This window comes from Pygoscelis adeliae, unplaced genomic scaffold (assembly GCF_000699105.1).
Source record: "Pygoscelis adeliae isolate BGI_AS28 unplaced genomic scaffold, ASM69910v1 Scaffold582, whole genome shotgun sequence".
Lineage (NCBI taxonomy): Eukaryota > Metazoa > Chordata > Aves > Sphenisciformes > Spheniscidae > Pygoscelis > Pygoscelis adeliae.
This window is the reverse complement of record NW_008824281.1, coordinates 1,019,974-1,046,490: the sequence shown is the minus strand read 5'-3', so window position 1 is coordinate 1,046,490 and position 26,517 is coordinate 1,019,974. Positions and strand designations below refer to the sequence as shown.

At 40.7% G+C, this 26,517-nt stretch overlaps 1 protein-coding gene across 2 annotated transcripts in view; it reads left to right on the top strand.

The window, feature by feature from the left end:
• KDM4B (lysine (K)-specific demethylase 4B) overlaps nucleotides 1-26,517 on the top strand; it is an 80,641-nt gene that overhangs the window by 35,910 nt on the left and 18,214 nt on the right. Inside the window, exons 8-14 of one of the 2 annotated variants that reach the window (XM_009318406.1) lie at nucleotides 8,485-8,681; nucleotides 9,171-9,203; nucleotides 13,316-13,488; nucleotides 19,420-19,928; nucleotides 21,490-21,610; nucleotides 24,910-25,088; nucleotides 26,258-26,480. In XM_009318406.1, the coding sequence (XP_009316681.1) occupies nucleotides 8,485-8,681; nucleotides 9,171-9,203; nucleotides 13,316-13,488; nucleotides 19,420-19,928; nucleotides 21,490-21,610; nucleotides 24,910-25,088; nucleotides 26,258-26,480 (1,435 nt within the window). Of the gene's footprint in view, nucleotides 1-8,484; nucleotides 8,682-9,170; nucleotides 9,204-13,315; nucleotides 13,489-19,419; nucleotides 19,944-21,489; nucleotides 21,611-24,909; nucleotides 25,089-26,257; nucleotides 26,481-26,517 lie in introns of both variants that reach the window. The other variant, XM_009318405.1, reaches the window with a different exon arrangement.

Genomic DNA, 26,517 nt, shown 5'->3' with positions numbered 1-26,517 from the left:
TCCCATACAGACCTCCGCTCTGGTGCAGTTCAGTCCTGCTCTGTTGCTTAGTCATTTCCCTGGGGAGAAGGGGAAGACAAGTAAGACTCTTCTGTTTGGATTTTACTGACATATAAAGGCATCTTGAAGAGAGGTGCCTTTTGGATCTCAGACTGTGGTCTTTTATGAAGCTTATTGCTTCTGAACCCTCTCCTGCCGTGGTTTTGGTTTTTGTATAATATTGAAATAACCGATCTCAAATTTACATTTGGAGTATTTGTAATTTAAAGTTGTCTAGCATATAATTTTTGTTGTAAAATTGAAGCTTACGTCTTACTATTCAGATGTTAGCTTTTCTCTTAAAACATGTCCCTGTTTTCCAAGAAAATAAAATTTGAGGTTTTTGCAGAAACTGCTTGGTAATACTGTAAAGTTGGTCTCTGAAATGAGGGAAAACAGAATTGTATTTTTGCAGTACTTTGTATGTATGCCTTGACTGACTTTAATTAGACTTGTTAAGCTTAGAATATTTTAAAAAAATCTAGCAAGGAAAATAATTTCCATAGTTTATTTTTGTAAGACAGATTCAAAAATTGCTCTTGTACAAAATCTTCTGCCTTTTTTGTGCTTTTTTTTTTTGGTGTTATCTGTAAACATCCCTAATACCTACAAAGCACTGATTTCTGTGCAATGAAGAGGAATTTTTACAGTGTTTTTCATGCTAAGGTGGAAAGGAGACAGTTATTTTTCTGAAACTATCTTGGAGCTTCATTTTATAAGCTCTCTTCTGAGATCACCTTCTGAAGTACTGATTGGGAGGTTGCTTGTCATAATTTTTGTTAATGAAGGAAGAATATTACGCTTCTGTCAGCAGAAATAAATACACCCTGGAGATTTCCAGGATTTCAGTCCTCAGGATGCCTGGCTGCTGCTGGACCCAACGACTGACTTCCGTGCGGATGGATGGGTGCTAAGTAGGTACCTGTCCTGCTGCTTCTGGATGTCCTGCCCTTGAGAAGGGGCATCTGAGAAACTAATTTTAAATCCAGAATGTAATTATAAACTGTTCAGGACTTGATTCACACAGCAAATGGGACATTTCTACCTTGGGGCAAGCAGCCGGGGGCAGCGATGACTTCAGGCAGCTGGCCTCCCTCTCTGCTCAGTGTTTGGTGTAACCCTTAGAGCGCTGAACTGGGGAGGATCTGGGTTTTTTAAACAGATTTTTTTTAAACAGACTAGGCCTATTTATGCTACTCAGCCTAATTTACTTTAGCTTAATTACTGCAAGGTGTAAAGTATGCTGTTCTTGACTTTTTGAATGCTGCTTAGTAATGACTTTGCCAGCTCAGGGTGACTCTCAAGAGCCAGCGATGGAAACTGCTGGATCTCTGGGATGGAAAGCTGCCCTGAACCCGTGGAGTCCTGATGTTGCTGGGTTGACACAGTCTTCCATTCTCTCTCTCTGCCTCACTAACCCTGTGATTTATAGCGTGGAGGTTGTGGTGTGCTTTGTGGCTGCAGTAAATAGCGCTGTGAAGAATGTGCTTCCTGCAGCTTATTCGTTCAGCTTCTCTGTCACACGGGAGTCCCTGATAAAGTCTACCAGCGCCAATCATTCATGTGTCAGAGTGGAGGCTTAAGGGTCGTCTGGCTTTGGGGATGCTAGTATGGCAAGACCATCAAAAAATGCCTTTTAAAAGTTGCCTTAGCATTGTGCTTCCCTGTGCAGCTGGTGTTGCTCCATAGGAATTGCTTCAGGGGAGACACATGGGGGCATAGATATGAAGAAAGAAGAGCAGTCTTACATTCCACCTAAGAATAAATAACTAAATAGTGCAGTCTGTTCAAGAATTGCAGAAATGGTGATGTTGGAACTCTGAAAGGCAGTGTAAAAGTGTGAAGTAGCCGTGAATTGATCTTAGCTTTCTTATCAGGTACCTTTCCTTTTTGATGTCCTCCACAGAAATTCCTTCAGTATACTGAGAGGCAACATTTTTTACCCTTCTGCCTCTTCGCTTTGTGCATGAAGAACACTTCAAAAATAAAGCCCACTTTTTATTATAGTGCAATGAGAGTAGGTTGCTTATGAACAGCCTCTTTTAATTTTTTTAACTCCATTTTGCTATATTATTTGTCTTTCCTGATAGCCGTGCTTCTAATTTTCTTTCAGCTTGGTTCCCTAGTGGCAGTTAGCAGTTTCAGGGTTTTTGTGGGGTGGCTCACAGCTGGGCACTTCCTAATCTCAGTCATCGGGATTCAGATCTTGCTTCTGCTCTGTACTCACCCAACTCTCTAACTGCTTTGAAAATACTTGCAAGTGGGTCTAGATTATTACAGGAAAGAGACAGAAGCACTTCATTTGGTGTGCGATTTTCAGAGGGGTCTTGATTGCTGTTTCCTTTAGGGTTGATATGCAACGTCTTGCCTCCTTTATTTATACATCAGCCCTCCCTTGATTCTAAGCTGTAGCATTTGGAGTTGCAAAAAATCTATTTTCAGCCTTGTATCCTTTTGAAAAATGTTACTGAAGGATACTCATTATTACCAAGGGAAGGAATTTCATAGTGTGCTAGAAGCAAATCTTGGGTTGTCACTTTAGATACTGACACTTCATGTTCCACAAACATAATTATTCACATTTCTACAAACTGCCTGTAGATCTTGGTTGTTGTACATGGGATACAAAATGGTGGATTTTACTACTTCATCTGTTGGTTTACAGGTGTGTAATACAGCACAGCATTCGGCTTTCTTTTTAAAAGAAATGAATAAAAAGCAGATGATCGAACAGGAGGATAAAAGGATAACTTTACTCACTTAGCAAGAATTGTCTGGTCTGTCACTTCAGAGATTTAGATCTTCGCCAAGCCACGTCAGTTCATGCTCGCTGCTTGCTTAATGCATGAACACAGGGTGCTGCCCTGCTGAAATGACATGTTTTCTGCGAATGACAGTGGTTGGTGGTAGGCTGCTTTCACCAACTGCAAGTCTTATGATGCAGAAGAAATAATACCTTGAGAGAACCTCAGAATGGTGTTTGCTGTAGACTACATCATAACTGCTGGATAAAAGTCTTATTTTGTTTATCCCTTGTATTGGAATGAGTCTGTCAAAACAGAAAGGAACTGGTACTTCATTGAATCCCCTTCTTGTAGTGCTGCTGAGAGCACTGAATTTCCTTATCTGTCCTTTCAGCCTTATCTGAGACATGTAACTGAGGACCCCACTGAGATGATCCTCCCCCCCACTGACCTTTAGCTGTGGTTGTGTTCGTCTTGCAGGAATGAGAATTGCATGTATTTGAGATAGATTCAGGAGTGGTCGGCATCCTTACAGGTGTAGTCTACAGAATAGTAAAAGATAAAAAAGAATTCCGGCAGAGGTTGCAAAATAGTTTTGCCAAAAAAAAAATTTTGTCAAAAAAAAAAAAAAAAAAAAAAAAAAGCAAGCTCTTTCTGACATCTCAGCAGAAGCCTGATGCTGGTTGGGATGGGTTATTATTTTATTTGCCTAAAATGAAGCATGTCACATAGCATTTTATATTATATCTTGAACCAGAATCCTCTTATTACAAATGGAGTGGGGCGGGGTAAATCTGACTCCCCAGCTAACACCACTTGCCACTTGCCCAACTCTTCTACCCGCTAAAATCCTCATGGAACATTACCGAAGCAAGTTAAGGAAGCACACAAGGAGAGAGCGTGCCCTGCAGCCAGGGACTAGGGAGAGTCCTTGGAAATCTTTGCCTAATTGTTTTGTTTATGAAACTCTGTAGAGGATTTCCAGTGGGTTTCCTAATGAACTGGTTTGTTGTCGAGACTAATGGCAATGCTGGTAATTACACTAGAAACAGGGGGTCAAGACTTATCTTCTTTCCCACAAGCTTTCAACTACCAACCATTAAACACACAAACTATGCATTTTAGGTTTTTCTCTTCTCAAAGTTTAACTCCTCATTTACTTGCAGAATACCTGGCACTCATCTTTCAGGCACGTACTGGCAATTTACGTGTCTTTGTCACTTTTGAAACCTTGGCTGTCTGTGAGAGCATTGCTGTACAGGGTCTGAGTGGAAATGTAGCTCTGGGCTGAGTGGAAGGAATATGAAACTGGAGCCCAAACTGGTTTATTCTGTCATATTGGATGAGTATTAACTAGATCTCGGGTAATGTAATCCGATAATAAATTGGGTAACTTTTACCCAATTTTAAGAGTATTGTTTAAGAGTATTATACTGGGAGGACTTTGTGTTTCTCCCAAAAGCCGAAACTTTATACCTTGTCCTGGAAATCTATGGAGAGAAGTTTAGGAGTGTTGTCTGCATTAGCAATATGTATTCCTATAATATACTGCAAGAATTTCTCAGCTGCCTTTTGAATGTAACCGTCTTTCTTTCCCAGTAACTTGCTTTTAAGCTTCATTGTTATGAAAAAGCAGATACAAAAGCTTTAAGGAAAAATTTTTGTCTGGCATTTAATGGTGGCATAATAGCTGAAAGAACTTCAACTTTGAGTGTGTTGGGTTTTCTTATATTTAAATTTCCATTAAGGCAAATTGGTAGGCTAGCTGAGTCTTAGACAACTGTGCAGTGGGCCCTGATTTCATCTAAATGTGAGGGGGTTTTCCATGAGAACCAGAGGTGCCAATTTAAATATATCATTTGTGTGACGGTGTCTACATAAGGGGAAGGGTTATTTTCCATTAACTTTTTGTATGTTATGGAGCAGGTGGGGTTCAGTTTAGTGTTAATAGCTGGGGAGTGAGGGAAATATTCTTACAAAAATGATGCTGAAGGTTGAGGTTGACTGAGGCTGCATTTTTCCATATATCATTTCATTTTATTGCTGCAAGGAGACAGTCTTTTTATTTGACTGTTATTTTATATAGACTTATTAGTGTTTTTATTTTTAAAAATCTAACAAATAAGATGATGGTTACACATTCAGTAGCCACAAATTTCCCACTATCAGTCTTTGAGTTATAATTGATGAGACAGGATTCCTGGTGTGGTCAGATATTTTACCACCGTCTCCAACTTTGAGTAGCAGATAATGAAATAATAAGTAGAGGAAGACTGTTGGTTTTCTGTGTTTGAAAAGTGCTTCACTCTGTGCATTTCCTTATAGTATTTTTGCATGTGCTTAGATAGCAAGTTGCCTTTGCGTGTTTTTATCCTGTATGGGTAGCAAAGCTGTTAGCTTATGAAAAAGCAGAGATGAGGCTAGGAAAAGCCTTCAGAAGATGGAACAAATGAAGTGCCTGCAGATCTGGTGAATATGGAAGCTCCTCTTGTCTTGTTGCTGTTCTGGGTCTCAGATCCCCTGTAACTGAAGGCTAAGAGCTAACCCTACAACTGTTATGATTTTTGTTTTGGTTTTTTCCACCCCCATTTTCAGGACTCACAGTCGGTTCTCGGAGGTCCAAGTTATGAATATTCTGTTGTTTGATCTGTCGCTCTGACAGCCTTGCTGTTCCCGAGCAGTTTGGTGTGGCGGTCTGGCTACCAAACGGGGAACGACAGAGGAGAGACTGGAAGATATTTGATTCGATCTCAGAGTTCCTTAAATTTCTCACCTGTCATTTTGACAAGACAGGCATATACTTCATGTTGGCATTTAGTCATGGTCGGTGCTTTGGGTGACCATATCACTCTTAAATCTTTCACAGGTCTACTGGTATGTAGGAGTTCTGCAAATACCTGAATCAGGGCTCTGTGGTTCAGTTTTGGCTCACGTAAAGGAAACGAGGTTTCGTATCTCTCCTTAGTGGTGGCGTTTAAGTGTAGGCATGTTAATTTTATTTTTTTTGTTTCTATAAAGTTTAATAATAATGGAATATGAAAGTGGGGGGGGAAGTGGAATATGGAAGGATATGTTCTGCAGAAATTAGGATAGGAGAGGCAGAGGTGGGGGGTGTAGGCATAATATCTCTTAGGAAATACATGTGTTTATGACCACAATTAAATACTTTGAAAGAAATATGACTCTGTGTATATGGAAGGGAGGCAATACGTGGAAATGGGTGTCATTGACAGGGAAACACAAGCTTGCTATTTTTGTCCTGCTCTAATGGAATAGAGCAGGTAATTAATTGCAAAGGAAATTTCTTGCCCTTCTCTACCCGCAGTCTCCTTTGATCTCCTCCATTTTCCTCCCTCTCCCACCTCTCACACACACAGGCACATTCCCTTTTGCAGTTCTATTGGAAGCATCTGCTGTATTAAGCAGGATCTTGCTGCTGGGTCTGAGGGAAGAGTATGGAAAAATACCCTGGCTGTTATGGGAACGTGAATGTGACACAACTGCAGCAGCTGAGGAAATATAACTGTATGGTCTGGAAGAAGCCCCAAAGGAAAGAGGCTTTGTAAATTATTCATGCTTGCTAGTGTGAAAGCAATAAAATTAAATTAAAATTGAAATATAAACGTACATCATGTTAGATTTGTGTAAAGAAAGGAATTTGGCTACTGTGGGCTTCTGGTGTTGCAGTACGCTGGAGACTGCAGCCCACAGTGTCATTTCTCTGAATAGCAGTCTGAATAGCATCCAGATAGCTCAGCATGTGGATTCTCGATAATCTGTGTATACTTTACATTTTTGTGAGACTCTCAAGCTGACGGTGGTTGGAGACCCTACTTGAGACCTTTAGATCCATCTGACTCAGGATTTGCTCTGCTTGACTTGAAGGAATTGACATCTGTGTGCTGCAGCGTGTTTGTTCCAGGTTAGGATCAGAAAGTGGACTGTTCCCCTTTTAAGCCATTTTTCATACTTTGTAAAGGCAAAGGAGGTCAATCTCTGTAGCTCATTGATGATGTGTGCTGTGGGGTGCTCTTCTGTATTCCTCTTCATAGCAGCACACAGGTGCTTTTAAAATTTCTTTAGGAGAAGTGATTGAAAGTCTGCTCAATACAAATCCCTTAAGCCAGTATTGATGGAGGTGCCGGTGAGAAGATTCTGCCTGGCCAGGAATTTGAAGCATGGGTACCACCTGTGTTCCTGCCGTTCTTTGGCCAAATTGCATTTCCAGCCTTTCTGTCCCACACTATTTTTCATTAAATGAATTGAGTTTTCCTGAAAATGCCTGTCCATAAATATTCCTTCCCACTCAGCACACTCAGGTTATTACTGCTCTCCCAGTCAGAGCAGAAGGTAGCCAGCGGTCTTTGCAAAATGAAAAACAGGAGCTGGGAGGGAAGTGGGATAGCCGAGAACTGTACGGAAAGACTCTTTTCGCTCTCTCTCTTAACTGTGGCCATAAATCTTTTCATAACGGTAGTGAAAAATGAAAGAAGAAAGGGGAGAAGCAAGTTTAATTTCATGCATTTCTGCTAAGAGAAAGGATAGCATAGGTTTGAAAAGGTGTGGAGGGAGGGTGAAAAACAAGTCCTGCAAAGTGACTGTGGTTACCTCATCCTCAATTTGAAGTTGAAAAGCAATTTAGAGCGAGTGCATACCAAGCAATGCTTTGCACCGTAAAGCAGAACTAAAAAGGGGGCTCAACTTTTCACACACAACAGCAAAGCTGTAGTTGCAGCCCCTGTGAGGCAAGTGGGTATTGGTGTGTTGCTGTGTCCTTTTCAATCCCTTACCTTCTTTTGAGTTAAAAGTTGATAAAGACTACATGCTCATTCAGTCTCTATCTGTGTCCTGGGTGAGAATCCCCTTGCTAGGCTAGGTCTGTTAATTCTGTGCTTCATCAGAGCAAATGGATATCCAAGTGAAAACGCCTGTAAGTAGTCTTTGCGTAGGCACGTACAATGGCAAGGGTGTAATTCCAGAGGTTAATTTTAATAAGCATATGCTAGTTGAAATGAATAATGCGCATTTTTCTTGGCTTAGGCATATGTGGTTTAGACGCAGAGTGTAGTTATTGTTGTAGACTTTTTCATTTCTCTACAGTCTTGTGAAGGACTTATGTGCAACCTCATGATGTATAATTATGAAGTTTAACTGCCTTGTTCACTAGGTTAGTCTTTTGTTCCTTTAAGGCTTTTTTCAGTTATGAAGTGATATTAATAATCTCTTTTCAGCCTGAGAAACTCAACAAGAGCCTGGCTAATGGGAGGAACGTAGGTTTGAGATCAGACTCAGACCTGGTCTGCATCGGCCAAAGTTATTACTGTCTAATGACTGTAAGACAGTAGATGAGTAGTATATTTGGTATCAATTACCAGAAAGTTTTAGCTTGGTTGGTGGGCTTAGAGGGAGAAGAAAATTCTTGGGAACAGAGTCTTCAGCTACCCTCAGAGAGTGTGGCAGCTTGTGCTGTCTCTGGTTTTGCCAAGGGCAGGTAGAGTCAATGCTTTCCATTAAGCTGAAATACCCATGTATACGTCAATGCGATCGCTAGCATTGACCCACTCTAGTAACCCCCCATAGACCTTACAGACAAAATGGGTAGAGTGTTAGTTTGCCTCCGGAGAAAAGCAAACTCAGCTGACAAGAAAAGCAAACGTTCCTCTGATCTGATGTGGTGTTGGTGTCTGGATATCTCTTGCAGTGTACTTGCCGCAAAGACATGGTGAAGATTTCCATGGATGTCTTTGTGAGGGTTCTGCAACCAGAACGTTACGATTTATGGAAACAAGGAAAAGACATTGCTGTCCTGGACCATATGAAACCCACAGCTCTGACTAGCCCAGAACTAGATGCCTGGAATGAGACGAAGGCAGAGTTGAAGGCTAAATTGCTTCGCAGGTAAAGAGGGAAAAAAAAAAGAAAAAAAGTTGTGCCTGAGCACTGTGTTTGATTTTAATTGCTAATATTTTAAACACTATAATTCTTATTTTGGGATAGTTTGAACTCTTCTTTTTTCCTTCTTTTTTATTTTTTTTAACCACTTCCTCTTGTAGTTTTTCTTGTGTAATGTGCTCCCTCATTGTTCTGTTTCCTTTAAATGTTATAAAAGCACATGTTTTCTGAAAGTAGGACGCTGTGTGCCCCCTCACATCTCATCTCTTATCCTGGAAGACAAAAAATCTATAGTAAACATTTATAGCTTCACTTATCAGAAAGCAGGAGGGAAAAAAACCCATCAGTTGCAAAAGGGATTTTATGCATGCCTTTCTGTGCTTCCTTTGATCTCTGTATTAATTTTCTACAAGTTTGTGGGTTTTGTGTGTTACAGCATGCTTGACTTGAAAATTTGGCATGCTAACCTTTTACTGTTGGCATCTTGCTTTATAGGATAGGAGATGAGGAAGAGGACAACAAACACCGGTATGTGACTTCCCTCATCAACTTAAATGACTTCATTCTTTTTCCTGTCAAGTTTCTTAAAATAGTAACTCTGAAAGTGTTTTCCTTTTTCAGTTAGGTTTTTTCATGTCTGCTTCCTTGAAAGGGCACAGAAAATCCTTGGGCATCAAGGTTTCTCAGACTTCATCTTGGTTTTGTGTAGTTTTCTGAGATCTCCTCTTGCGTCATTAGAGAAGCTCAGCTATCTCATGCCTGTTTTGGTTTTCCATTCTTGAGTGTGCAGTTAATCTACTGAATTAGTAGTGATGTGTAATGATTAACTGGTTGTGGATAAAGCTAACTGGTCACCAAAGCAGATAGCTAATAAAAAGCTGCTGCTGTCCCAGAAAGTGGACTTGAACTAGTTCAAGTGTTTTAGACATGGGATGCTGATGGGAGAACTTTCCTTCCTCATCAAGCTTGCTTGAAGAATGAGACTCTATATTATAGGAAATCGAATTATCATAGGGCTTTCATGTACTCAGATGTAAAGCGTGTGCCCTTCCATATGCTCCCTTACCCTTCTTTTTTACATCATTCTTATTCCTGCTCTGCCTGTTGCTCAAAGTGCTTGCAGGGTAGCACACAAAGCTGCTTTCTGCTCTCATCTAGTATTTGTCAGATTTCTGGTGTGAGTGTTGGCAGTATCTGGAAATTGTACCGCTTCATCCAGATGTAATACTCTGCTTGTAATTTCAGTTCCAATATCACTTCTTTGAAATCCAGGAAAAAAGCTTTAAATAGACTTTAGGTTTCTGGGGCCATCTTTGATAGGGACTTTGAGTAACAATTTAAAAACTATTGACCTAATAATTTGATGATAGCTGATTGATTTAGGCATTCTAGCAAAGAAAAAGATAACGTACTAGTAAGAGTGTCTCTCTCTAGCACTGGTCTTTATTGTCTCCTAGGAGCTTGCAGTCACCTGGTGTTGCTTTGGACTGGTGCTCCTGTGTCTTGCCTTTTCTACGTGAAATGATTAGTCCATTATTTTACAAATGCTGAAATGGGATAGTGTGTTCCCCATTAAATCCATGCTCCAAAAGATGTAATAGTGTATTTTGGCACATAACTGACCTCTGCAGTGTTGCTCCACTCCAGAGGTTATATTCCTAAAATGTTTTCAGCTATTCCTTCTAGAGTGAGCTTCAGGAAAAGCAGTGTAGTCAGAGTCAGAAGTTGTGGTTTATGCTCTATGGGCAATGACTGTCTGAACTCCAGCGGGTCCCTGGATCTTTTTCTTCCACATCTGGAAATTGAGACTCTCTTTACTGCCTGTGGCTATTAAGGGTTACTCTAGATATTTGTAATGTTTGCATACTGTAAGGTACTATATGAACACCAAGGATTATTTTCCCTCTTCGAGCCTATTGCTTAGAAGAGAAGCCTCTCTCTTAACCTGAGCTATTGCAAAAGAACCAGGTACTTTTTTTTCCTTTATCTATTCATTATTTCCTAGATTATTTCAGTATTATCCTGAAGCAGTTTTGAAGCTGTTGAATACTGCTTAGCAGTAGTCTCTTTCCTATGCTTATGTCTTGGAAAGACATAGTTTTACTTGAGGACTGACTTTTCTCAGCAGGATAGACTTTACTGGAAGAATGGGATTTACCTCTGCCCAAACCTCTTCACAGTTGTATCTACTTAATTTAAGTCACTTTGTGGTCTGTTCTTCAAAGAGTACAAACGCTGCTTTTTTTGCCAGCTCTCTTGGAAAATGTAGCTTTTAAACTCTGCAGGGAGATGTGTTATTTCTTCTCTAAGGTCATTCATACTTAGTTACCTTGAAAAACTCAACTTTGTTTACTTTATGGCTTCAGTGAGAGACTGTTTTAGTCTAGTGCACAAAAAGCCCATTTCTGGTATGTGAGTTATGTCAGACACAGAACATCTTCACTTCTGGAAATGTACAGCCTTCAGCTTGTAGTTCTGGAAGCACAGTTTCTTTAAATGATGTGCTTTCTGCCTCTCTTCATTTTTCTACAACTTAAGAGTAAGAAGGGCACTGCAAAAAGATCTTTTTTATCTACTGTGAGTATAAAGCGTTGTGATTTAATTGTTGCCTGGCATTTCTACACCGCGGGAATAAAACACACACTTTACTAAAAATAGCTTGTAACACTTGATTCTACTCCAGTGCTTTCTTCACCAACTATGGAAAGTTCCAGCTGCAGCGGAAAAGTCTTACAGGTTTATCTCCTCCTCCCACCTTGCTTTTCCCCCACAGAGAAGGTGGTGTCTACTTAGAATACGGGTGAAGAGAAAAGTTGATTCTTCTGGGTTCAGCTGTGCGTTCCTGCTAATGAATGTCTTGCAGGTGCAAAGTTAACATCTATACCTGGAGGACTACCGTATGGTTAGAGTCTAGCAATTATAAATTACTGTGCCTATAGATCAACTTTCTTTTCTATTAATCATTCATCTCGTGTTGAATTTTTTTCTTCCTCCTTTGTTGGTTACGTGGTTAAGGGCTCTTAACTTCATTGTACTCCAGATCTAATTAGCAGCTGAGTTTCTGGGCTCTGAGGATGGGAAGCTGAATTTCAGCTTTTCTGGAGTTTTGGGCCGATGAATGCAGTGTGATTGTGTTTTACAGGTTGTTACATGGTGGTAGATGCAAGGGCCTGGAACAGGGAGGCCATATGGAAGATGCTGCTTTCAAAAATAATCTCTACATGCTAAAATTGGTGTAAAAATTGCAGGTCTCTGAATCAGTCTCTCTTTCAAAAGAGAGCTTGTTAGACTTAAACCCGACATTCAAGCAGCTATTTGATAGAGCCTGTAAAAAAAAAATAAAAAAATTGTACTGGGTCTGGCTGGGATGGAGTTAACTTTCTTCATAGCAGCCCACGGGGCTGTGTTTGGCATTTGTGGCTACAACAGTGCTGATAAGGCACCGATGTTTTGGCTATTGCTGAATGGTGCTTGCACAGTGTCAAGGCTTTTATCTTTTTCCCGCTCTGCCCCCTGCCCAGTGACTAGGCTGGGGGTGGGCGAGAGATTGGGAGGGGACACAGCTGGGACAGCTGACCCGAAGTGGCCAAAGGGATACTCCATATCGTGTAACGTCACGCTGAGCAATAAAAACTGGGGTAGAGAAAGAAGGGGGGGTTGGCTTCCAAGGCGGCCGTTGTTTGGAGGCTGGCTGGGCATTCGTTTGCCTGTGGGAGATGGTGAGTGGATTTCCTTTGCTTATTTCTTTCTATTTTTATTCTTTCCTCTTCCCTTCACCTATTAAACTGTCTTTGTCTTGACCTACAAGTTCTTTGGCTCTTGTTCTTCCTGTTTTCCCTCCCCGTCCCACTGGGGAAGGTGGGGAGTGAGCGAGTGGCTGTGTGGGTGCTTGGCTCCTAATACGTTTCCTAACCAAAGTACGTTATCCTGACTTCTGAATTTGCATTTGTCTTTGCATTGTGGCTACTCTAATCTCTTTCTCTTAGTGGCATTGACTCTTTAGAAAGAACAGCATTGCTGTTGGCTTGTTAGTATTAGTCTGATCATACTAATATGCACTTTTTTTAGTTAGATTTCTTCATAGGCCTCGGACCCTTTGAATTATACTACTGAAAAATCATAGACTGCCTATTGATTATGCTATAAGCATTCATTGTACTGTGTTTTTAGAATCTGGCAGTGCTGGGTAATGTTTCAGAGCTGGAAGATGATGCTTTGCAGACTTCCAGCAGTTTGCCAAAGGGAAGCATATACAGAATGAAACGATGGAATGGAGGCAGAGGATGAAAGGAAGTTATAACAAGTTTTCATCTATATTTTGAAATACAAGCAAAATAGATTTAAAATCAATTAAAAGAATTTTAACTGCAGCTCATGAGCTTACATTAGTAATGGTGGGAAAAAGCTCTCAAGAAACCCAGACAATTAATGGCTGCTGTGAATGGATCTTAAATGTTGTGTTATGCAAGGTTCATCTGTTTCCTTTCAGATATCTGTTTTGCCCTGTAGCTATTGTTAGCTACCTTGTGTTTTCCCTCCAAAGAAGATCCTTTTGTTTTGTATTCAGCTTTTTAAGTCAGTGATCGTTTTATATATTGAAGGCTGTTCTTTTATGTCAAATCACACTTCTGTACTTCTAGGTCTCACAGAAAAAGAAGTCAGCCCAGAAGACATAAAACGGAGGATCAGAAGTCTCTTGGGGATGTCATGGCTATTGAAACTGCCTTGGAAGATGTGAAAGTAAAAGAGGAGCTGAAAAGAGGGCCAGATCTAGAGGAAGAGGAGAGAAGCAAAGTGATTGAGGGAGGAGAAGGTGAGGGCCCTGCTCACTGATGGCAGATCACTTCAGTGAAGAACTGGGGCAAGCTATCTCTCTAAAACACATTTGTAAATCACTTGTCTGCTGCTCTTTATTTCTGTTGAAATATTAGCGGAGTCTTTCCCAATATTAAATCTATGCTCACTGAAATACACCATCATTTACAGCAGCAATTGATTTTTCTCTCTCTTTAAGGATTGGTTCCAAATAGCTTTCTTGGCAGGGCTTGAAACTTCTGCCAAAACTATTACAGGTTTGTAAAAATATATATTAAGGGAGGAATATTTTTAAATATTTCATAGAGACACAAATAAATATATTTTGTGTACTACTCTGAAAAGGAATGATTTGTGCACTCCCTTGTGCAATTAATCTTTTCCCCTTTCCCTGCCTTCCTCCCCATTTCTTACAGAGACTGTGAATAAAGTCAGCCTTAGGTTGTGTGGGATCCACAGCTGCTGCGTGAATGCAAGTTGCAGGTTTGGTTTTCTTCAAGCCTAGCTGTAGGAGGGAAGCTTTTCAGCTTTCTTTGCATGGCTGAAGTTAATACCAGTCCATGACAACACCCAGTCCTTTATGATTTCTTCTGCATAGAAGCGGGTTCCAAACTGTTCAGGAGAAGGCAAAGAGGAATAGGAGCTGATAAAACAACAGAGCTGTTTTCCACAAAGCTGTGGCTAAATTTATGTGCAACCTCTGATATGTCACCTTTCTTTGCTCATTGACACATCTGTACAGTGGCCATAATCTTTTTTTAATACTATGGTCCTCCTGTAAGAAACAGTGTCTGTAAAATTCTTTGAAGCTGTTTGTTGGAATACACCATGACTTAAGGCAAAATATAACTGAAGGCCTGCTGCAAAAATAGAGAATGTCTTGGTTTGTGTTTTTTGTGGGACATGTTCCTAATACATATGGTTAGTCCAAAGGCCTGACCTCAACCATCTTGCTGGAGGCTTTTTTTGTGATACCTTTTTTTTTCTTGGCTGTGTAGGAAAGGTTGCAATTCTTGCTGCTTTTTTTCCCCCCTCATGTGCGTGGTTAAGTAGTTGATGTGTCTATGACGCGCTCTCGAGCATTTCATAAACACTAATGAATTCATTTTCATATATTGTATATATCCATTATTTGTTTAGCATTTGGAGAAAACTGATGCTGCAAACTATTTAGAGAACCTTGATAATGATCTTAAAGGAAATCTGTGGAAGCTCTGGGAAAAGAATTGAGGTCTTTGTTCAGTTGCAGAGTTTTTTAGCTAGACAGTGTATTTTCTCTTTTCATGGGAAGTAAGGAGTTTGAAAATCATTGTTGTACGGAGCAGGAGTAGCACAGTGCAGATAGTTAATTCCCATTGCTCTAAGCTTGAAAGTGTCAGCAGTGTGTTAAATTGTATGCTCTTAGCTCTTGTACAAGTTTAACAGTTGATGCTTGTAATAAATGGCCCGAAAATGCTGATATCCCTTTGGAGACGAGATAAGTGACAAGGACAGATCCGAGATCCTTAGAATGGCAGAGGAATAATAAAGACTCTGTTCTAGCCGAATAGGTTCCAAATCATACACTTAGACTGCATGTTAAGAGCTCTTTAACTGTTAGCACAGGAGGAAAAAACTTATTTTCAGCACCATTGCAGAAAGCATCACTAGAACTAGACTATTTGCTTTGCAGTTTCTTAAGGGTCTAGTGCTCACTGTGGCTGTTAGCAAATATACAAGTTTCTTAATGCAGTATAGCGATTAAATACCACTAAATTCTCTGGTTTTCTACATCCTACTGTCTGCATTACCTCTCACAAGTGTCTTACGGTTTCATCTTGAAAAAGAAAATAGCATCTGTTTGGATGGCCTTGCTTATGGCAATGTAGCTTCCTCCCCCACCTTCACTTTTTCTTTTCCTCTGGTTTTAATTTGGCTTGATTTCCTACTTACACCAGAAATGGTGACCTTGAGAAGGAGGAAGAATGAGATTTCAAAGTATTCACTGGTACTTTCAAAGTAGGTCTTATGCTTCGTGTTGGTTATTTGGACTAGCCGAGTATTAATAACTTGAGGTTTTCAGGATTTCTGACCCAGATACCTTAAGGTGTTTTCTTTTGGTTTTTATGACTCAGCTTTATATTCATAATTTATTATGTTGCTATTAATGCATTTAGAATTCTTAGCAGGTTGTCTTGGGACTTGAAATGAAAAAGGAGAGTCTTTAAGCTCTGCTCTTCTCTGGGTGTGCTAAGCAGCATAAATACATCCTGTGAGTCAGCAGGTGTTATCTGCGATGCTGTGCCTGTTAAGAGTCCTGCAGACTTGGGCTACAAACCATGCATCTTGCAGGAGGATTTTTTTTTTTTTTTTTTAATAATGTGAGAAGAAGCAATGAGATGCCTAACTGTGAAATAGTTGTGTGGTATTTTCTACCACATTTCATTAAATGGCATTCCCACATATCCTCTTGAGTGTTGCAGTTGTAAACTAAGTACGTAATTACATGAAGTAATACTGTGATCAAGATGCCAGTAAACCAGAACTGAAAACTTTTCTGCTGTTAGCTGTATATAATAGCAAATTGGTGCATAACTAATTCTTAGATGACCATTTGCTACATGAGGATTTTACTTTGGGCAAGATCTCAAGAACTGGCCATTAGCCAAGTGGCTCGTCTCTCGCTGATGTTCCTCCAGTGTTGCTTAAGCTGGCAATGTAAAGTCATTAAGAGATGAGACTGTTTAATGTGTTGGAAGGATTATCATGAAACAATGTCATAGCACAAGAGTTTGTCCTGGAGACGTTCTGGACTTTTCTAGCATCATGTAGAGAAAATAGAGCCTTTTCAGAAATCTGCTAGCAGTCGCTGTGGCCACCTACATATTTGTAGTATGTGCCGTGTGAAGTTCTGATAACAACCGAGCAGACACAACCCCTAGCAGCAAGTAGGTGTTTTCCTACCGCTTTTGCTTTCTGCTCTTGTATCAGTCATGTTCGCATATTCTGTTAGCATAGGTGATGTACAGGATATAAACACCGAGTGTGTAGGGATTGCTTTAAGGTAATACTCTCTTCCTAGAAGTAAGTAATGCTGTTTAGGTGAAAACGTGAACTCGGTGTTTAGGAGGAACTTCAGGATGGTGGAATAGTCTTTGTGATTACTTCATCTGCCGCACAGTCTCCCGTGGATTGAAGAAAAACCCTTGAGTGCAACTATTACACAAACACAGACATCTTGAAGGATGCAGTGCCCTATTAGAGGGATGTACTGGCAAAATTCTCCTGCTTTCTCCTGTGTTTAGTTTCATCTTATCTCTGTGCTTGTGCTTCTGCTAGATTAATAAGTCTAATTTACAGTTGCTTTTTGAGCTGTTGATGGTACAAATTATTTAACTAAAGTTGTGGCTAAATTACTGACGCTGAAGTCCATTTCTAATTGTCGTGGCCCAATACCAGGAGATACTGCTCTAGGAGATAAAGTCCATACTCTTGTAGCAGCTTTTTATTGCCCAAAGCTATGCTGTATGGTCCTGTGTAAGTGGATTGATTTCCCCACCAACACCCCTTCCCCTCAAAGGTATTGTATACCTGCAAATTTAGTGAACTCAGTATAGTATTTCAAATTGTCTCTAGACAAGCAAGTCTTCCCACCATGAAAACCCACTGTTGTGCTGCTGTTTTCTGTGTGTACTAGCTCTGCTACTTGTGCCTTTCTTCTTCAGTGGAAGGACAGCTGATAGACAGTTATCTGTTAACCTGCCATATTGACTTGTGTATAAAGATCCCTTTCCTTTCCAGAAGTATTCAGAATAGCCAGATAGGGCCTTTGAATTTTACCTCACTTTCTCCTGGCTTCTGATTTTATAGATTCACTTGCAAGCTAGTTTGTTCATCTTAATGCAAAAACTTTAAACAAAGTTCTACATGCCAGCTGCTGTCAAATTACCCATTTAGAAGTCAATAAAGCTGGTGAATGGCATTTGTTTTGTTGTTGGGTAGGGAATTCTCCGAGTGTATAGAGAGTAAATACGATCTGGTTTTGTGCAACTGGGGAACAATCCATTTTGCCTTTCATTCAATATGTTTGTTTCTCGAAGGAAATTCAATATTCCTTTCTCTGTGATAGAACAAACCAGTTTATCTGAGGGACTGCCTACACAAGTACTACAATAACTATTTGGGCTGGACTTGTTACCATTTTTATAAATTAGTGTAAATAAAGTCGTCAGACCAGACTTCTGGGAAATGTTGAGGTTGAGGTATCCCCTAGAAGATTTCAGCAGGGATTTTAGCGCTTTATCTTATTGTGGGATTATTCACCTTGTCTTTTCAAACCCTTCCTCCTGCAGATACCTTGTTATTGTGTGGTGGTTTATCTGACTTTCTGTTTATGAGGTTTGGCTGGTCAGCTTTCGTTTAGTCCTTAATGAAGGAGTCTGAGTAAGTTGGGATTGGTGAAGCATCATTATTAGGGGGAATAGTCTTTCTCTGTCTTTCATTATCAGTCCTCCTCCCCATCCTGTTAGTGGGAAAATGACCTTTTGCAGTAGTCATCTAGTCATAGCATCTGCAGGTGGAAAACAATCTCTCACGAAATAAATTGAGCACTGGCATATGTCTGTGGAGCATCTATTATTTACTTTCCTTTAAGTGAACTGATTACTTCATTCATGAAGTGGGGAAGAGTTGGGCAAAGGGAACATATATCATTTTAGATGGAATAAGGCAAGATGTGAAGGCATCTCCTGTCCTAACCTGGAGACGCTTGCTCAATGGCCAGTAGGAGGAATTTTAATTACTGCTGTAAAATTGGACTGTGTGGATCCTTTAACAGAGTTAAATTGGGAAGATAGGTGGGGAAGACTTTTATGGGTCGTTACTGCCTCTGGTAAAAATAGTGAGACGTCTAGCTGTTCAAGACGTGTTTTTGTTGTCACAGCCATGTTAAGAGACCTGCAACACCATGATGAATGACAGTAAGCTAGGAGAAACAAGGACAAATGGAGCAAGTGTTAGGAGAGGATATCTCGGTAACCAGTGCTGGCATGGTGTCTGTAATAGACTTAGTTCAATACTGTACTTGATTTATGCTTTAAAGGCATCTTTTTAAAAGCCCCTTACAGTAGAAATCTTTTGATAATAATGATTGAGGTATCTTCGTTCAATTCTTCATTTCCTAGGGCTGTTGAACGCACGGACACACAGAAATACTCAGACAAGAGCTATGCTTGCGAATAGAGGGAGCAGTAAATGGGGGTGGTCCAGAGGTTAGGACAAACTAGTGATATACAGCAGCGGTCTCCACACTTCTTTGATCGTGCCCCCTTATCAGCAAAAAAATTTTGAGCACAGGTCCCGATATATGTATATTTATTTATAAAATCTATACATGTTTTATTGTGCTAAAATATTACGTACATTATAAAACATACACAAAACCAGAAATTTTAAAAGGGTGAAATAAAGATAAAATACTATTTTAAAGATGTATTTTATTTTATTAATGGTACAAAAATATTTTCTTCCTGCACCCCCTGGATGGTTTTGCTCACCCCACTTTGGAGACTTACTGATACAGAAAACTTGAAATACAGAGTCAAGGCTAATGTAATATATTACATGTTTTTTGGCACACTGTCCAGTTTCTTAGAAGTTTAGATATTTTCCCTCCAGGCAACATTCGTTTTGGCAGACTTTCTGTTCCAGTCAAGAATTAAATAGTCCATAGAAATGACACAAGTCACTTTCTAAAGTGGGCTTCTCTAAGTCAGTGGTGAAGTACGGCTGAATATGTCTACAGCTTTCAGTCTGCCTGTTTGAAAGGAAGAATAATACCATAATGTAATATGGTAGCCCAGCACTGGAGCTTTTTGATAAAAGGAGAAAAATATTAAATCCCAGAGATCTTGGCATATGAAGCTAAATGTTGCCTATTATCTTGAAACAGGTGACTGCAAAGTAAAGGCCCGTCCTCCAAAAGTAAAAGGTGAGAGGAAGAAGAAGCATCTTTTCCACCAACCCCAGCACCATCTGCAAGCACCTCAGCCTCCTCTGCAGCAGCAGCAGCAGCAGCCACCACTGCCACCACCACCTGCACCGCAGCAGCAGCTGGCAGGGGACGAGGCGCCAGCAGCGCGGCCACCAGTACCCCCAGCAGTACCCACATCATCCACAGCAGGAAAGAGCTCGCCACCAGCTCCCCTGAACATTATCCAGCCCTCGGAGGCACCAGTTGAGGAAGATGACTTTAAACCTCGGCCGATCATTCCCATGCTGTATGTGGTTCCACGGACCAAAAAGGTGGTGTTTGACAAGGAGCGCATGTCCTGCCAGCAGGCGTTTGAGCAGTTTGCCACTCAAAAGAGTCCAGGTTGGCGGGAACAGACGGTCCCTATGGAAATCCCTGTGAAGGAGGAGGAGAATGCAGAAGCAGAAAATATGGAGGTCACTACAGAGGTCAGTGGTTTACAGGTATGCATGACCAAGGAGGTGACTATAAGATTTGCTAGTTGTAAGCAACAAGTTGAGAAGTTGAGGACTAAACTTGGAATGAGAGGAGTCCTAAATTGTGCCTGAGCCTCCAGTGGAATAGTGCCATGTTGGAGAGCCACAGAGTGCTTTTACAGGAAGAGATTGATCATTTTCTCACAGTTCAGTCCATCATTGCATTGATGCTAACTGATTAATCAAACTTGTTACTGTCTTCAAAAGATAAAATAGAGAATCTCTTTTCCTGCTACTAATAGTGCAGATAATACTGAAACGATCATCCCAAGCACTAGGCAGGAAGACCCCGCACAAGCAAATGATGGCTGTTGCAGAGCGACTATTCTGAGAGTGGTGAAACCAAACAATCCCAAGGGGAACTTTGATCACACCCACATTTCGATAATTCTTCCCCCTTGTTTCTGACTTCTCCAGCTGGTATCATGAGCTTTTTGCTTCCAGGTGTTGGCCTGCTATATAGCGTTGCCTAGGGATCTTTTTCATCATTAGATTTAGAATTGGAAAAGTTGGCATAAAACTTTTTCATGGACAATACAGTTCATGGCATATAACCTGTCACAGGCATCCCTTCTCCTTGGCAAGTGCTTTCCCGATCCAAAAGAGGAAGGAGGAAAATATTCAGGAATTAGCAGCAAGTCAGAGCAAGGTTACATAGCTCTGTTTTCCTGCATGAAGCTGCTGAAAGAGCCAAGGGAATGGCAAAGCACTATTAGAAGTTGTGGGGATAGGGAGGAAACATGCATTGCCATACCGGCGTAGCGCAATTAGCATGCCTTTCATGTAAATTTTTCTAAGATAATGACTGCAGACTAGAGGGTTAAAAAAGGCTATGCTATGATGGGCTGCTGCTAAGTACCTTCATCTCTGCTCACTCCTGTGTAACATGGAATGTACTTGGATTTCATTCTTAATGCTGTAGCACTGCTGCTTGTCTTCATGTTTGTGAACCAAAGCACGTGGTACTGTTGATTTCTAGTGCACAGTAACTCACCTGTAATGTGTTCAGTGCCCATCACCAAAGAGGACTGTGAGCCCCTGTGATTGGGATGCATGCAGTATAGACAATGTTGGATGGTACAGAGGGCAGTGGGTACAGTACAATATAAATATATGTGTCATAAAATGCACTGTAATGTTCTGGTAAAATGTTTCTGGTCCTACATGCTCTGTACGTAATTTTCATGCTAGAGTTCCTAGCTGTTTATGTGATTGACCAGACTTTTCATAAGCTATTGGAATTGGCAAGACTTGAAGCTGTTCTGAGGCTGTTCTCATTTTAAGAAAACACTGTAGTTTACCTTTACCCGACTTCTTAAGAGATAGCGTTGGCTTTATCTACTACAGTAACTGGCTTGGGAGGCTTAATTGATTGCAGCCAAAAGGCAGTGAAAAGTTTGCTGTGTAAATTCAATAACTCTATGACAAGGATTCTGCCTCTGTTGTTCTGTATTCTCCTTTGCTTACCTGTATATTTTGGGGTTCCCACCTAGCTTGTTCTGATTTGTTACAGACTGCTTCTGCTTTTTCAAAAATGAAGATGGAGATAAAAAAGAGCCGTCGTCATCCACTGGGCAAACCACCAACCCGCTCCCCATTGTCAGTGGTTAAACAGGAGACCTCGAGTGATGAGGGTGAGTGCACTAGCATTAAGAATGCTCGTATGTCTTGTCTGATCTGAAAAATTGCTGAAGCCGTTAACGTAACTGGATGGCCTGAAACTTTTTATGTTACACTTAACTGATAGAAAATGCAGCATGTTCCCATTTTGATAACCCAGCTGGAAACAAAATTCATCCGTGGGAGGTGTCCCTTCTCACCTCCCACCCTGTTTTCTGTCAAGAAAAATATTTTGCTGGCTGCAGAATGAGGCAGCATTTTGGGCAAAGGGAAAAAAAAATAGTTCACAGAAAATAACATCTTAAAGTAAAAGCTCCTTCTTAGATATTGCATTAAAATGAGATCTGTTCACCTCAGAGGGTGGTGGAGGTTAGGTCTGCTGTTATGGGTATGGGGAAAGTTAATTCTAACTTTTTGGTTGGCTTTTTAGTTCATGTGAATGTTGGGATCCAACTTTTCTTGGCAGATGCCGAAATGAGAATTAGAAAGTCTCTCAGTGCTTAACTGTACGTCACTGATTTTTCTTTTCCCACATTCCAGTCACTGTGAATGCCATAACAGTGTGGGCTAAGGGAGGGGAGGGGAAAGACTCTTGCCTCTCACTTCTGTTGTGTGGTGTAATTTACCACTTCTGGGTCTTGCCCACATTATAAAGTACTCAGAATATAGAAAAGTCCACAGTAAGAAGCTTTTGCATGCTGGGGCAGGTACGTGAAGGTGTAGTTGGCACCTGCCAAAGTAAGAGTATGCTGTTTTCAAGGTACTTACAACTTTATATTCAAGAGGACAACATCTTTCCTGTTCACTTTCCTTCAGAGAATATCCATTGATTTTAGAGAAACTTTGTGTAGGAAGGGGATCTTTTGTACATACATAGCTCCATTTCCTTACCAAGGATGATGCATTTGATGTCTTGCATATGTGTAATGTGGAGTGAAACGTTGAAAGGCAGTTGAGATTAGTTACCTTGTTTTGGTGGTAACCTTACAACAAACTTTGTGCTGAAGGATCCTCATTAGACAGATTCTTTTCGCTGTTTTCACTTTTTGGGTGGTGTACGGGGACTTTGCTGGCTGACTCAGGAGCAACTTTCTGTGAAAGCTGGCATTTCTTGGGGACTGATTTACAGCACTGTTGGGCAAAATCTAATCAAACAGATTCTTCTCTTCCCTGCCAGGGAATAGAAGCAGCTCTTTTGCACTCCTTGCTTTTTCAGGGCTAATGTGTAAGGATGATCTGGAGGCTGCAGTGAGGAAGAGTGAGCATGTAAATTAAAAGAATGCATATGCTACACTAAGATTCAGTTGAGACAAATTGTTAGCCTTTTCTACTTGCATATAACTTGCTTGAAATGTAGGAGCCATCCTGAAGGCTGTGTCTCACCTAGAATCCATCCTGGAATGAGTGAAGGTGATGGTGACATACAACAGTCATTTCCTTTTTCCTCTCAGTCTGTCACTGGATTATGATGCTGGTTTCCTTGATTTCACTGGTGTCGTAAATCCTTGCCTGTCTTCTGATGTGCTTTGACTAAAATTTGGAGAAACATGTGGTTTGGTTTTTGGCTCATGCCTTAAAATGTCATTAAAGGTGCTTGATTCTTCAAAAGGTGAGCGGTGAGCTCGGCTTTGGAAGTTAAGACATCTTGAAAGTATCAATCTGCATACCCAAGGTCAATGGTCTTTTTAAATTTTGTCTGTGCCTTACACGAGGTGTGGACACGTAAGCACGTTGAGCTGAAGTTAAGACTGTAGAACACGTCCTTGTAAATCTGTTTTGTTACGAGGGTCAGCTCTGGTCTGATACATGCTGAACTGGCAGTCGGCTCCTGGCATGAGCAGCATCTTCCTCTAGGGAGGAAAGCCTAACTCGCCCACTGGCAAGGCTGTTCCTATTTGTCTCCCTTTCCAGCAGAATCCTATGCAGTGTTGTGGAAAAGGCAATGGTATTAGCAATTACTGTTAGCCTATGGATACCAGTTTTAGTCTAAGATAAAAATAAAAATACAGTAAGAAAGCAAAGACAGTTTTTAGGAAGTAACCCTGATTTGAAGCATGACAGAGATACACAGACAGTGTTTGTCGTCTCAAAAAAGGATTGATTAATTAAACACAATAAAATTTCCCACGTTGTCTGGCAAATATGTATCAGATTAGTTGGGGGGAACATTTAAAATCTGATATGTAAACTTAGCCATTAGTGTTTTACTACAAGTTCCTTTTTTCTGGTAACCTAAAAGTCTGAAACTCTTAAAAGGGAGGTAGAAATGGGGAGGGGGCTTAGACTTGTTGAGAGCAGAACATTAACTGCGTATTTCCAGTAATTAACAGTGAAGCAGTGAACAATTTGGTTTAATGTGCTGAGCTGTGGGGATAATGTTGCACTAAGATGTTTTTGAGTTCCCCTGGCCAAAGCTGCTGTTTTGGAAGCTTTGCAGATTGACAATGCAATGAGTGATTTACACTTAGTCTTGCGTGGAAAATTTCTTTAACGGTTACAGTGACTCAAATTCCTTAGTAAGGAATGGTGAGAAACTGGACAGTTTGGACCCCCAAACTGACACAAATGGATTCTGCAGTGGTTTAATCATGAAATACCAAGGGCCTTTAAAAGGTTTTGTAAAAACAAAGAGTTAGCAAACTAATTAGCACAAGCAGTACCTATCAGAGCTCTGGCAGAAGAGGGTGGTGGTGAATGCAAATTGAAGGCTTAGTGGCGTGGGCTTGATGGAAGTAGCTGTGAAGCAGCTGCAGAAAAGTAAAATGAAAACTTGAACCCAGGGTACCTCATGGCCAAGATTTGTGTTTGCAGAAACAGGTGAGGGATGCATTTTGGGAAGGTTAAAACAGACTTGCTGCTTGACTGGTGGGAATTGGGAGCTGGCCTATCCAAACCAGCACGAACTGCATGTGCATCTTCCAGAGAATGCAGCTGCCAGTTGGAGAAAGGAAAGCGGGATTTCCTTGCACTTGCATCACGCATTTTGAACTCGGCTTCATTGGAAGGATATTGTGGGTTTCCACAGCTAGAAAGTGGAGAGAGTTATGAAGGCAATAAGTCTCTCTCTTCTTCTTCCTTGTGGCCGGTTCCATTAGGTCATCGGTGTCTCTATCTTGTCTATCCTACCCATAAAGTGGAGAGTATATCCATTTAAGGAAGTATTTGAGGCATACACATATGAGGAACCATGGACGAGTTGAATGTTCTTATTTATTGAACTTCTTGTGTTGTCGAAACATTAGCTGTTTAACCCTACCTTGCTGCGTTTTGCCTCTGCTGACTGTCCATTGTTTTGGGATTTTTTTCTTTCTAGAAACATTTCCATTTTCTGGGGAGGAAGATATGAGTGACCCAGAGGCTTTGAAATCTTTACTTTCCCTCCAGTGGAAGAATAAAGCACATAATTTCCCAGCTGAAAGAAAATTCAATGCAGCTGCTGCCCTGAGTGAGCCATACTGTGCTGTCTGTACCCTCTTTTACCCGTATAACCAGGTAATTCCTGATACTGCTCAGATGGATGTGTCAGTGGTGGGTACTGAGTGGTGGCTACTGTGTAAGTTATGATGCAGACCTTTACAATAAAGGAAGAAGACTCATACAAATTTGCACACTAAAGAAGTGTGTTTGGATTTGGCAGAGGCAGTGGATGAAGCCTTTTTTGTTCTCTTTCCTGGCTTCTCTGGCTTTCTCAGCTTTCATTTTTTAAATTGCACATAAAGAGCTTTGCACTGCAAACACTATTTCCCGCAGAGAAACAGTGCCATGTTGGGCATGTGATCGCTCTTGTTTAGATATGGGCCCGGACTTCTGAATATATGCAAACAAGCAGCAAAATAAAAATTTACCGAGTAAGCACATACATCATTTTTTGGAAACTACCAATATGCTTTGGGATGTGTTATGAGCAGAAAGGCAAAATTTATCAGATGAATTAGTTATTTGCCCAGTTGTGTATTGATTTGTTCTTGCATGCTTATAGAGCCAAATCTGGCTTTGTGTGTCCGCTAGGAATACGTGCCTTAGATGCATATATATGTGTTGGAAGCTTTTTCTGAGAAAAGCAGAACCCACCTCCCCCCTGTATAATATATAAATCTCTTGATTTATTATACAGACTGAAAATAAAATATCTGTTCTGATTGCTGGGATGTTGTTGTATAATGGTTGTAAGGAAGACTGGGTACAGCTGGGCTGTTTTAATCCATTGTTTTTAACTCTGGTCTGCTAGCAGAAACCTTGAAACGTCCTTGTGGAGAAATTTTTGCAGAAAGAGTAGGGAAGGATGCCAAAAGGATGGGAGAGGGGGAGGGAAGGTCTTGCTTTTATTAATATTTTCCTTTTGTTCTTCCTTGGTGTTTTCAGCTGCAATTTAGGAATTCAGAGTTTTACAGAATAAAAACAGGGAAAACTTCTCATTGTTCTAATGCTTCTTTGAGCTTTCAGAATAAATTACAGATCGCAGTGCAGGCCTAAGGAAGAGAGAGAGGAGCAAAAGCAGGGGTGGGGGTGCGCATGAGAAGGCAGGATTTGAAGTTCATGATTTGTGCTGCATGGTGTCAGGTGTTGGATGACTTTTTTTGCGAGGGGAGTGCTCTGACTTGAAGGTTAAAATTTTGACCAGGGAAGAGGCGATTTCCATATGATGGTATTTTCTCTTTAAGTCCTTACAGATGGATAAAGAAGCTGTCCCAGTCTCTGTAGGGGAGACCACCTCTTTCATCCACCTTTCTAAGTGCGGACAAAAGACCAAGCCTCTGATCCCAGAGATGTGCTTTACCTCAAGTGGAGAAAACACGGAGCCCCTTCCTTCAAATTCGTATATTGGAGAGGATGGAACCAGTCCCTTGATATCCTGTGCCAAATGCTGCCTGCAGGTTCATGCTAGTGAGTGTTTCCTTCTTCACCAAAGCGTTTTGGGTAT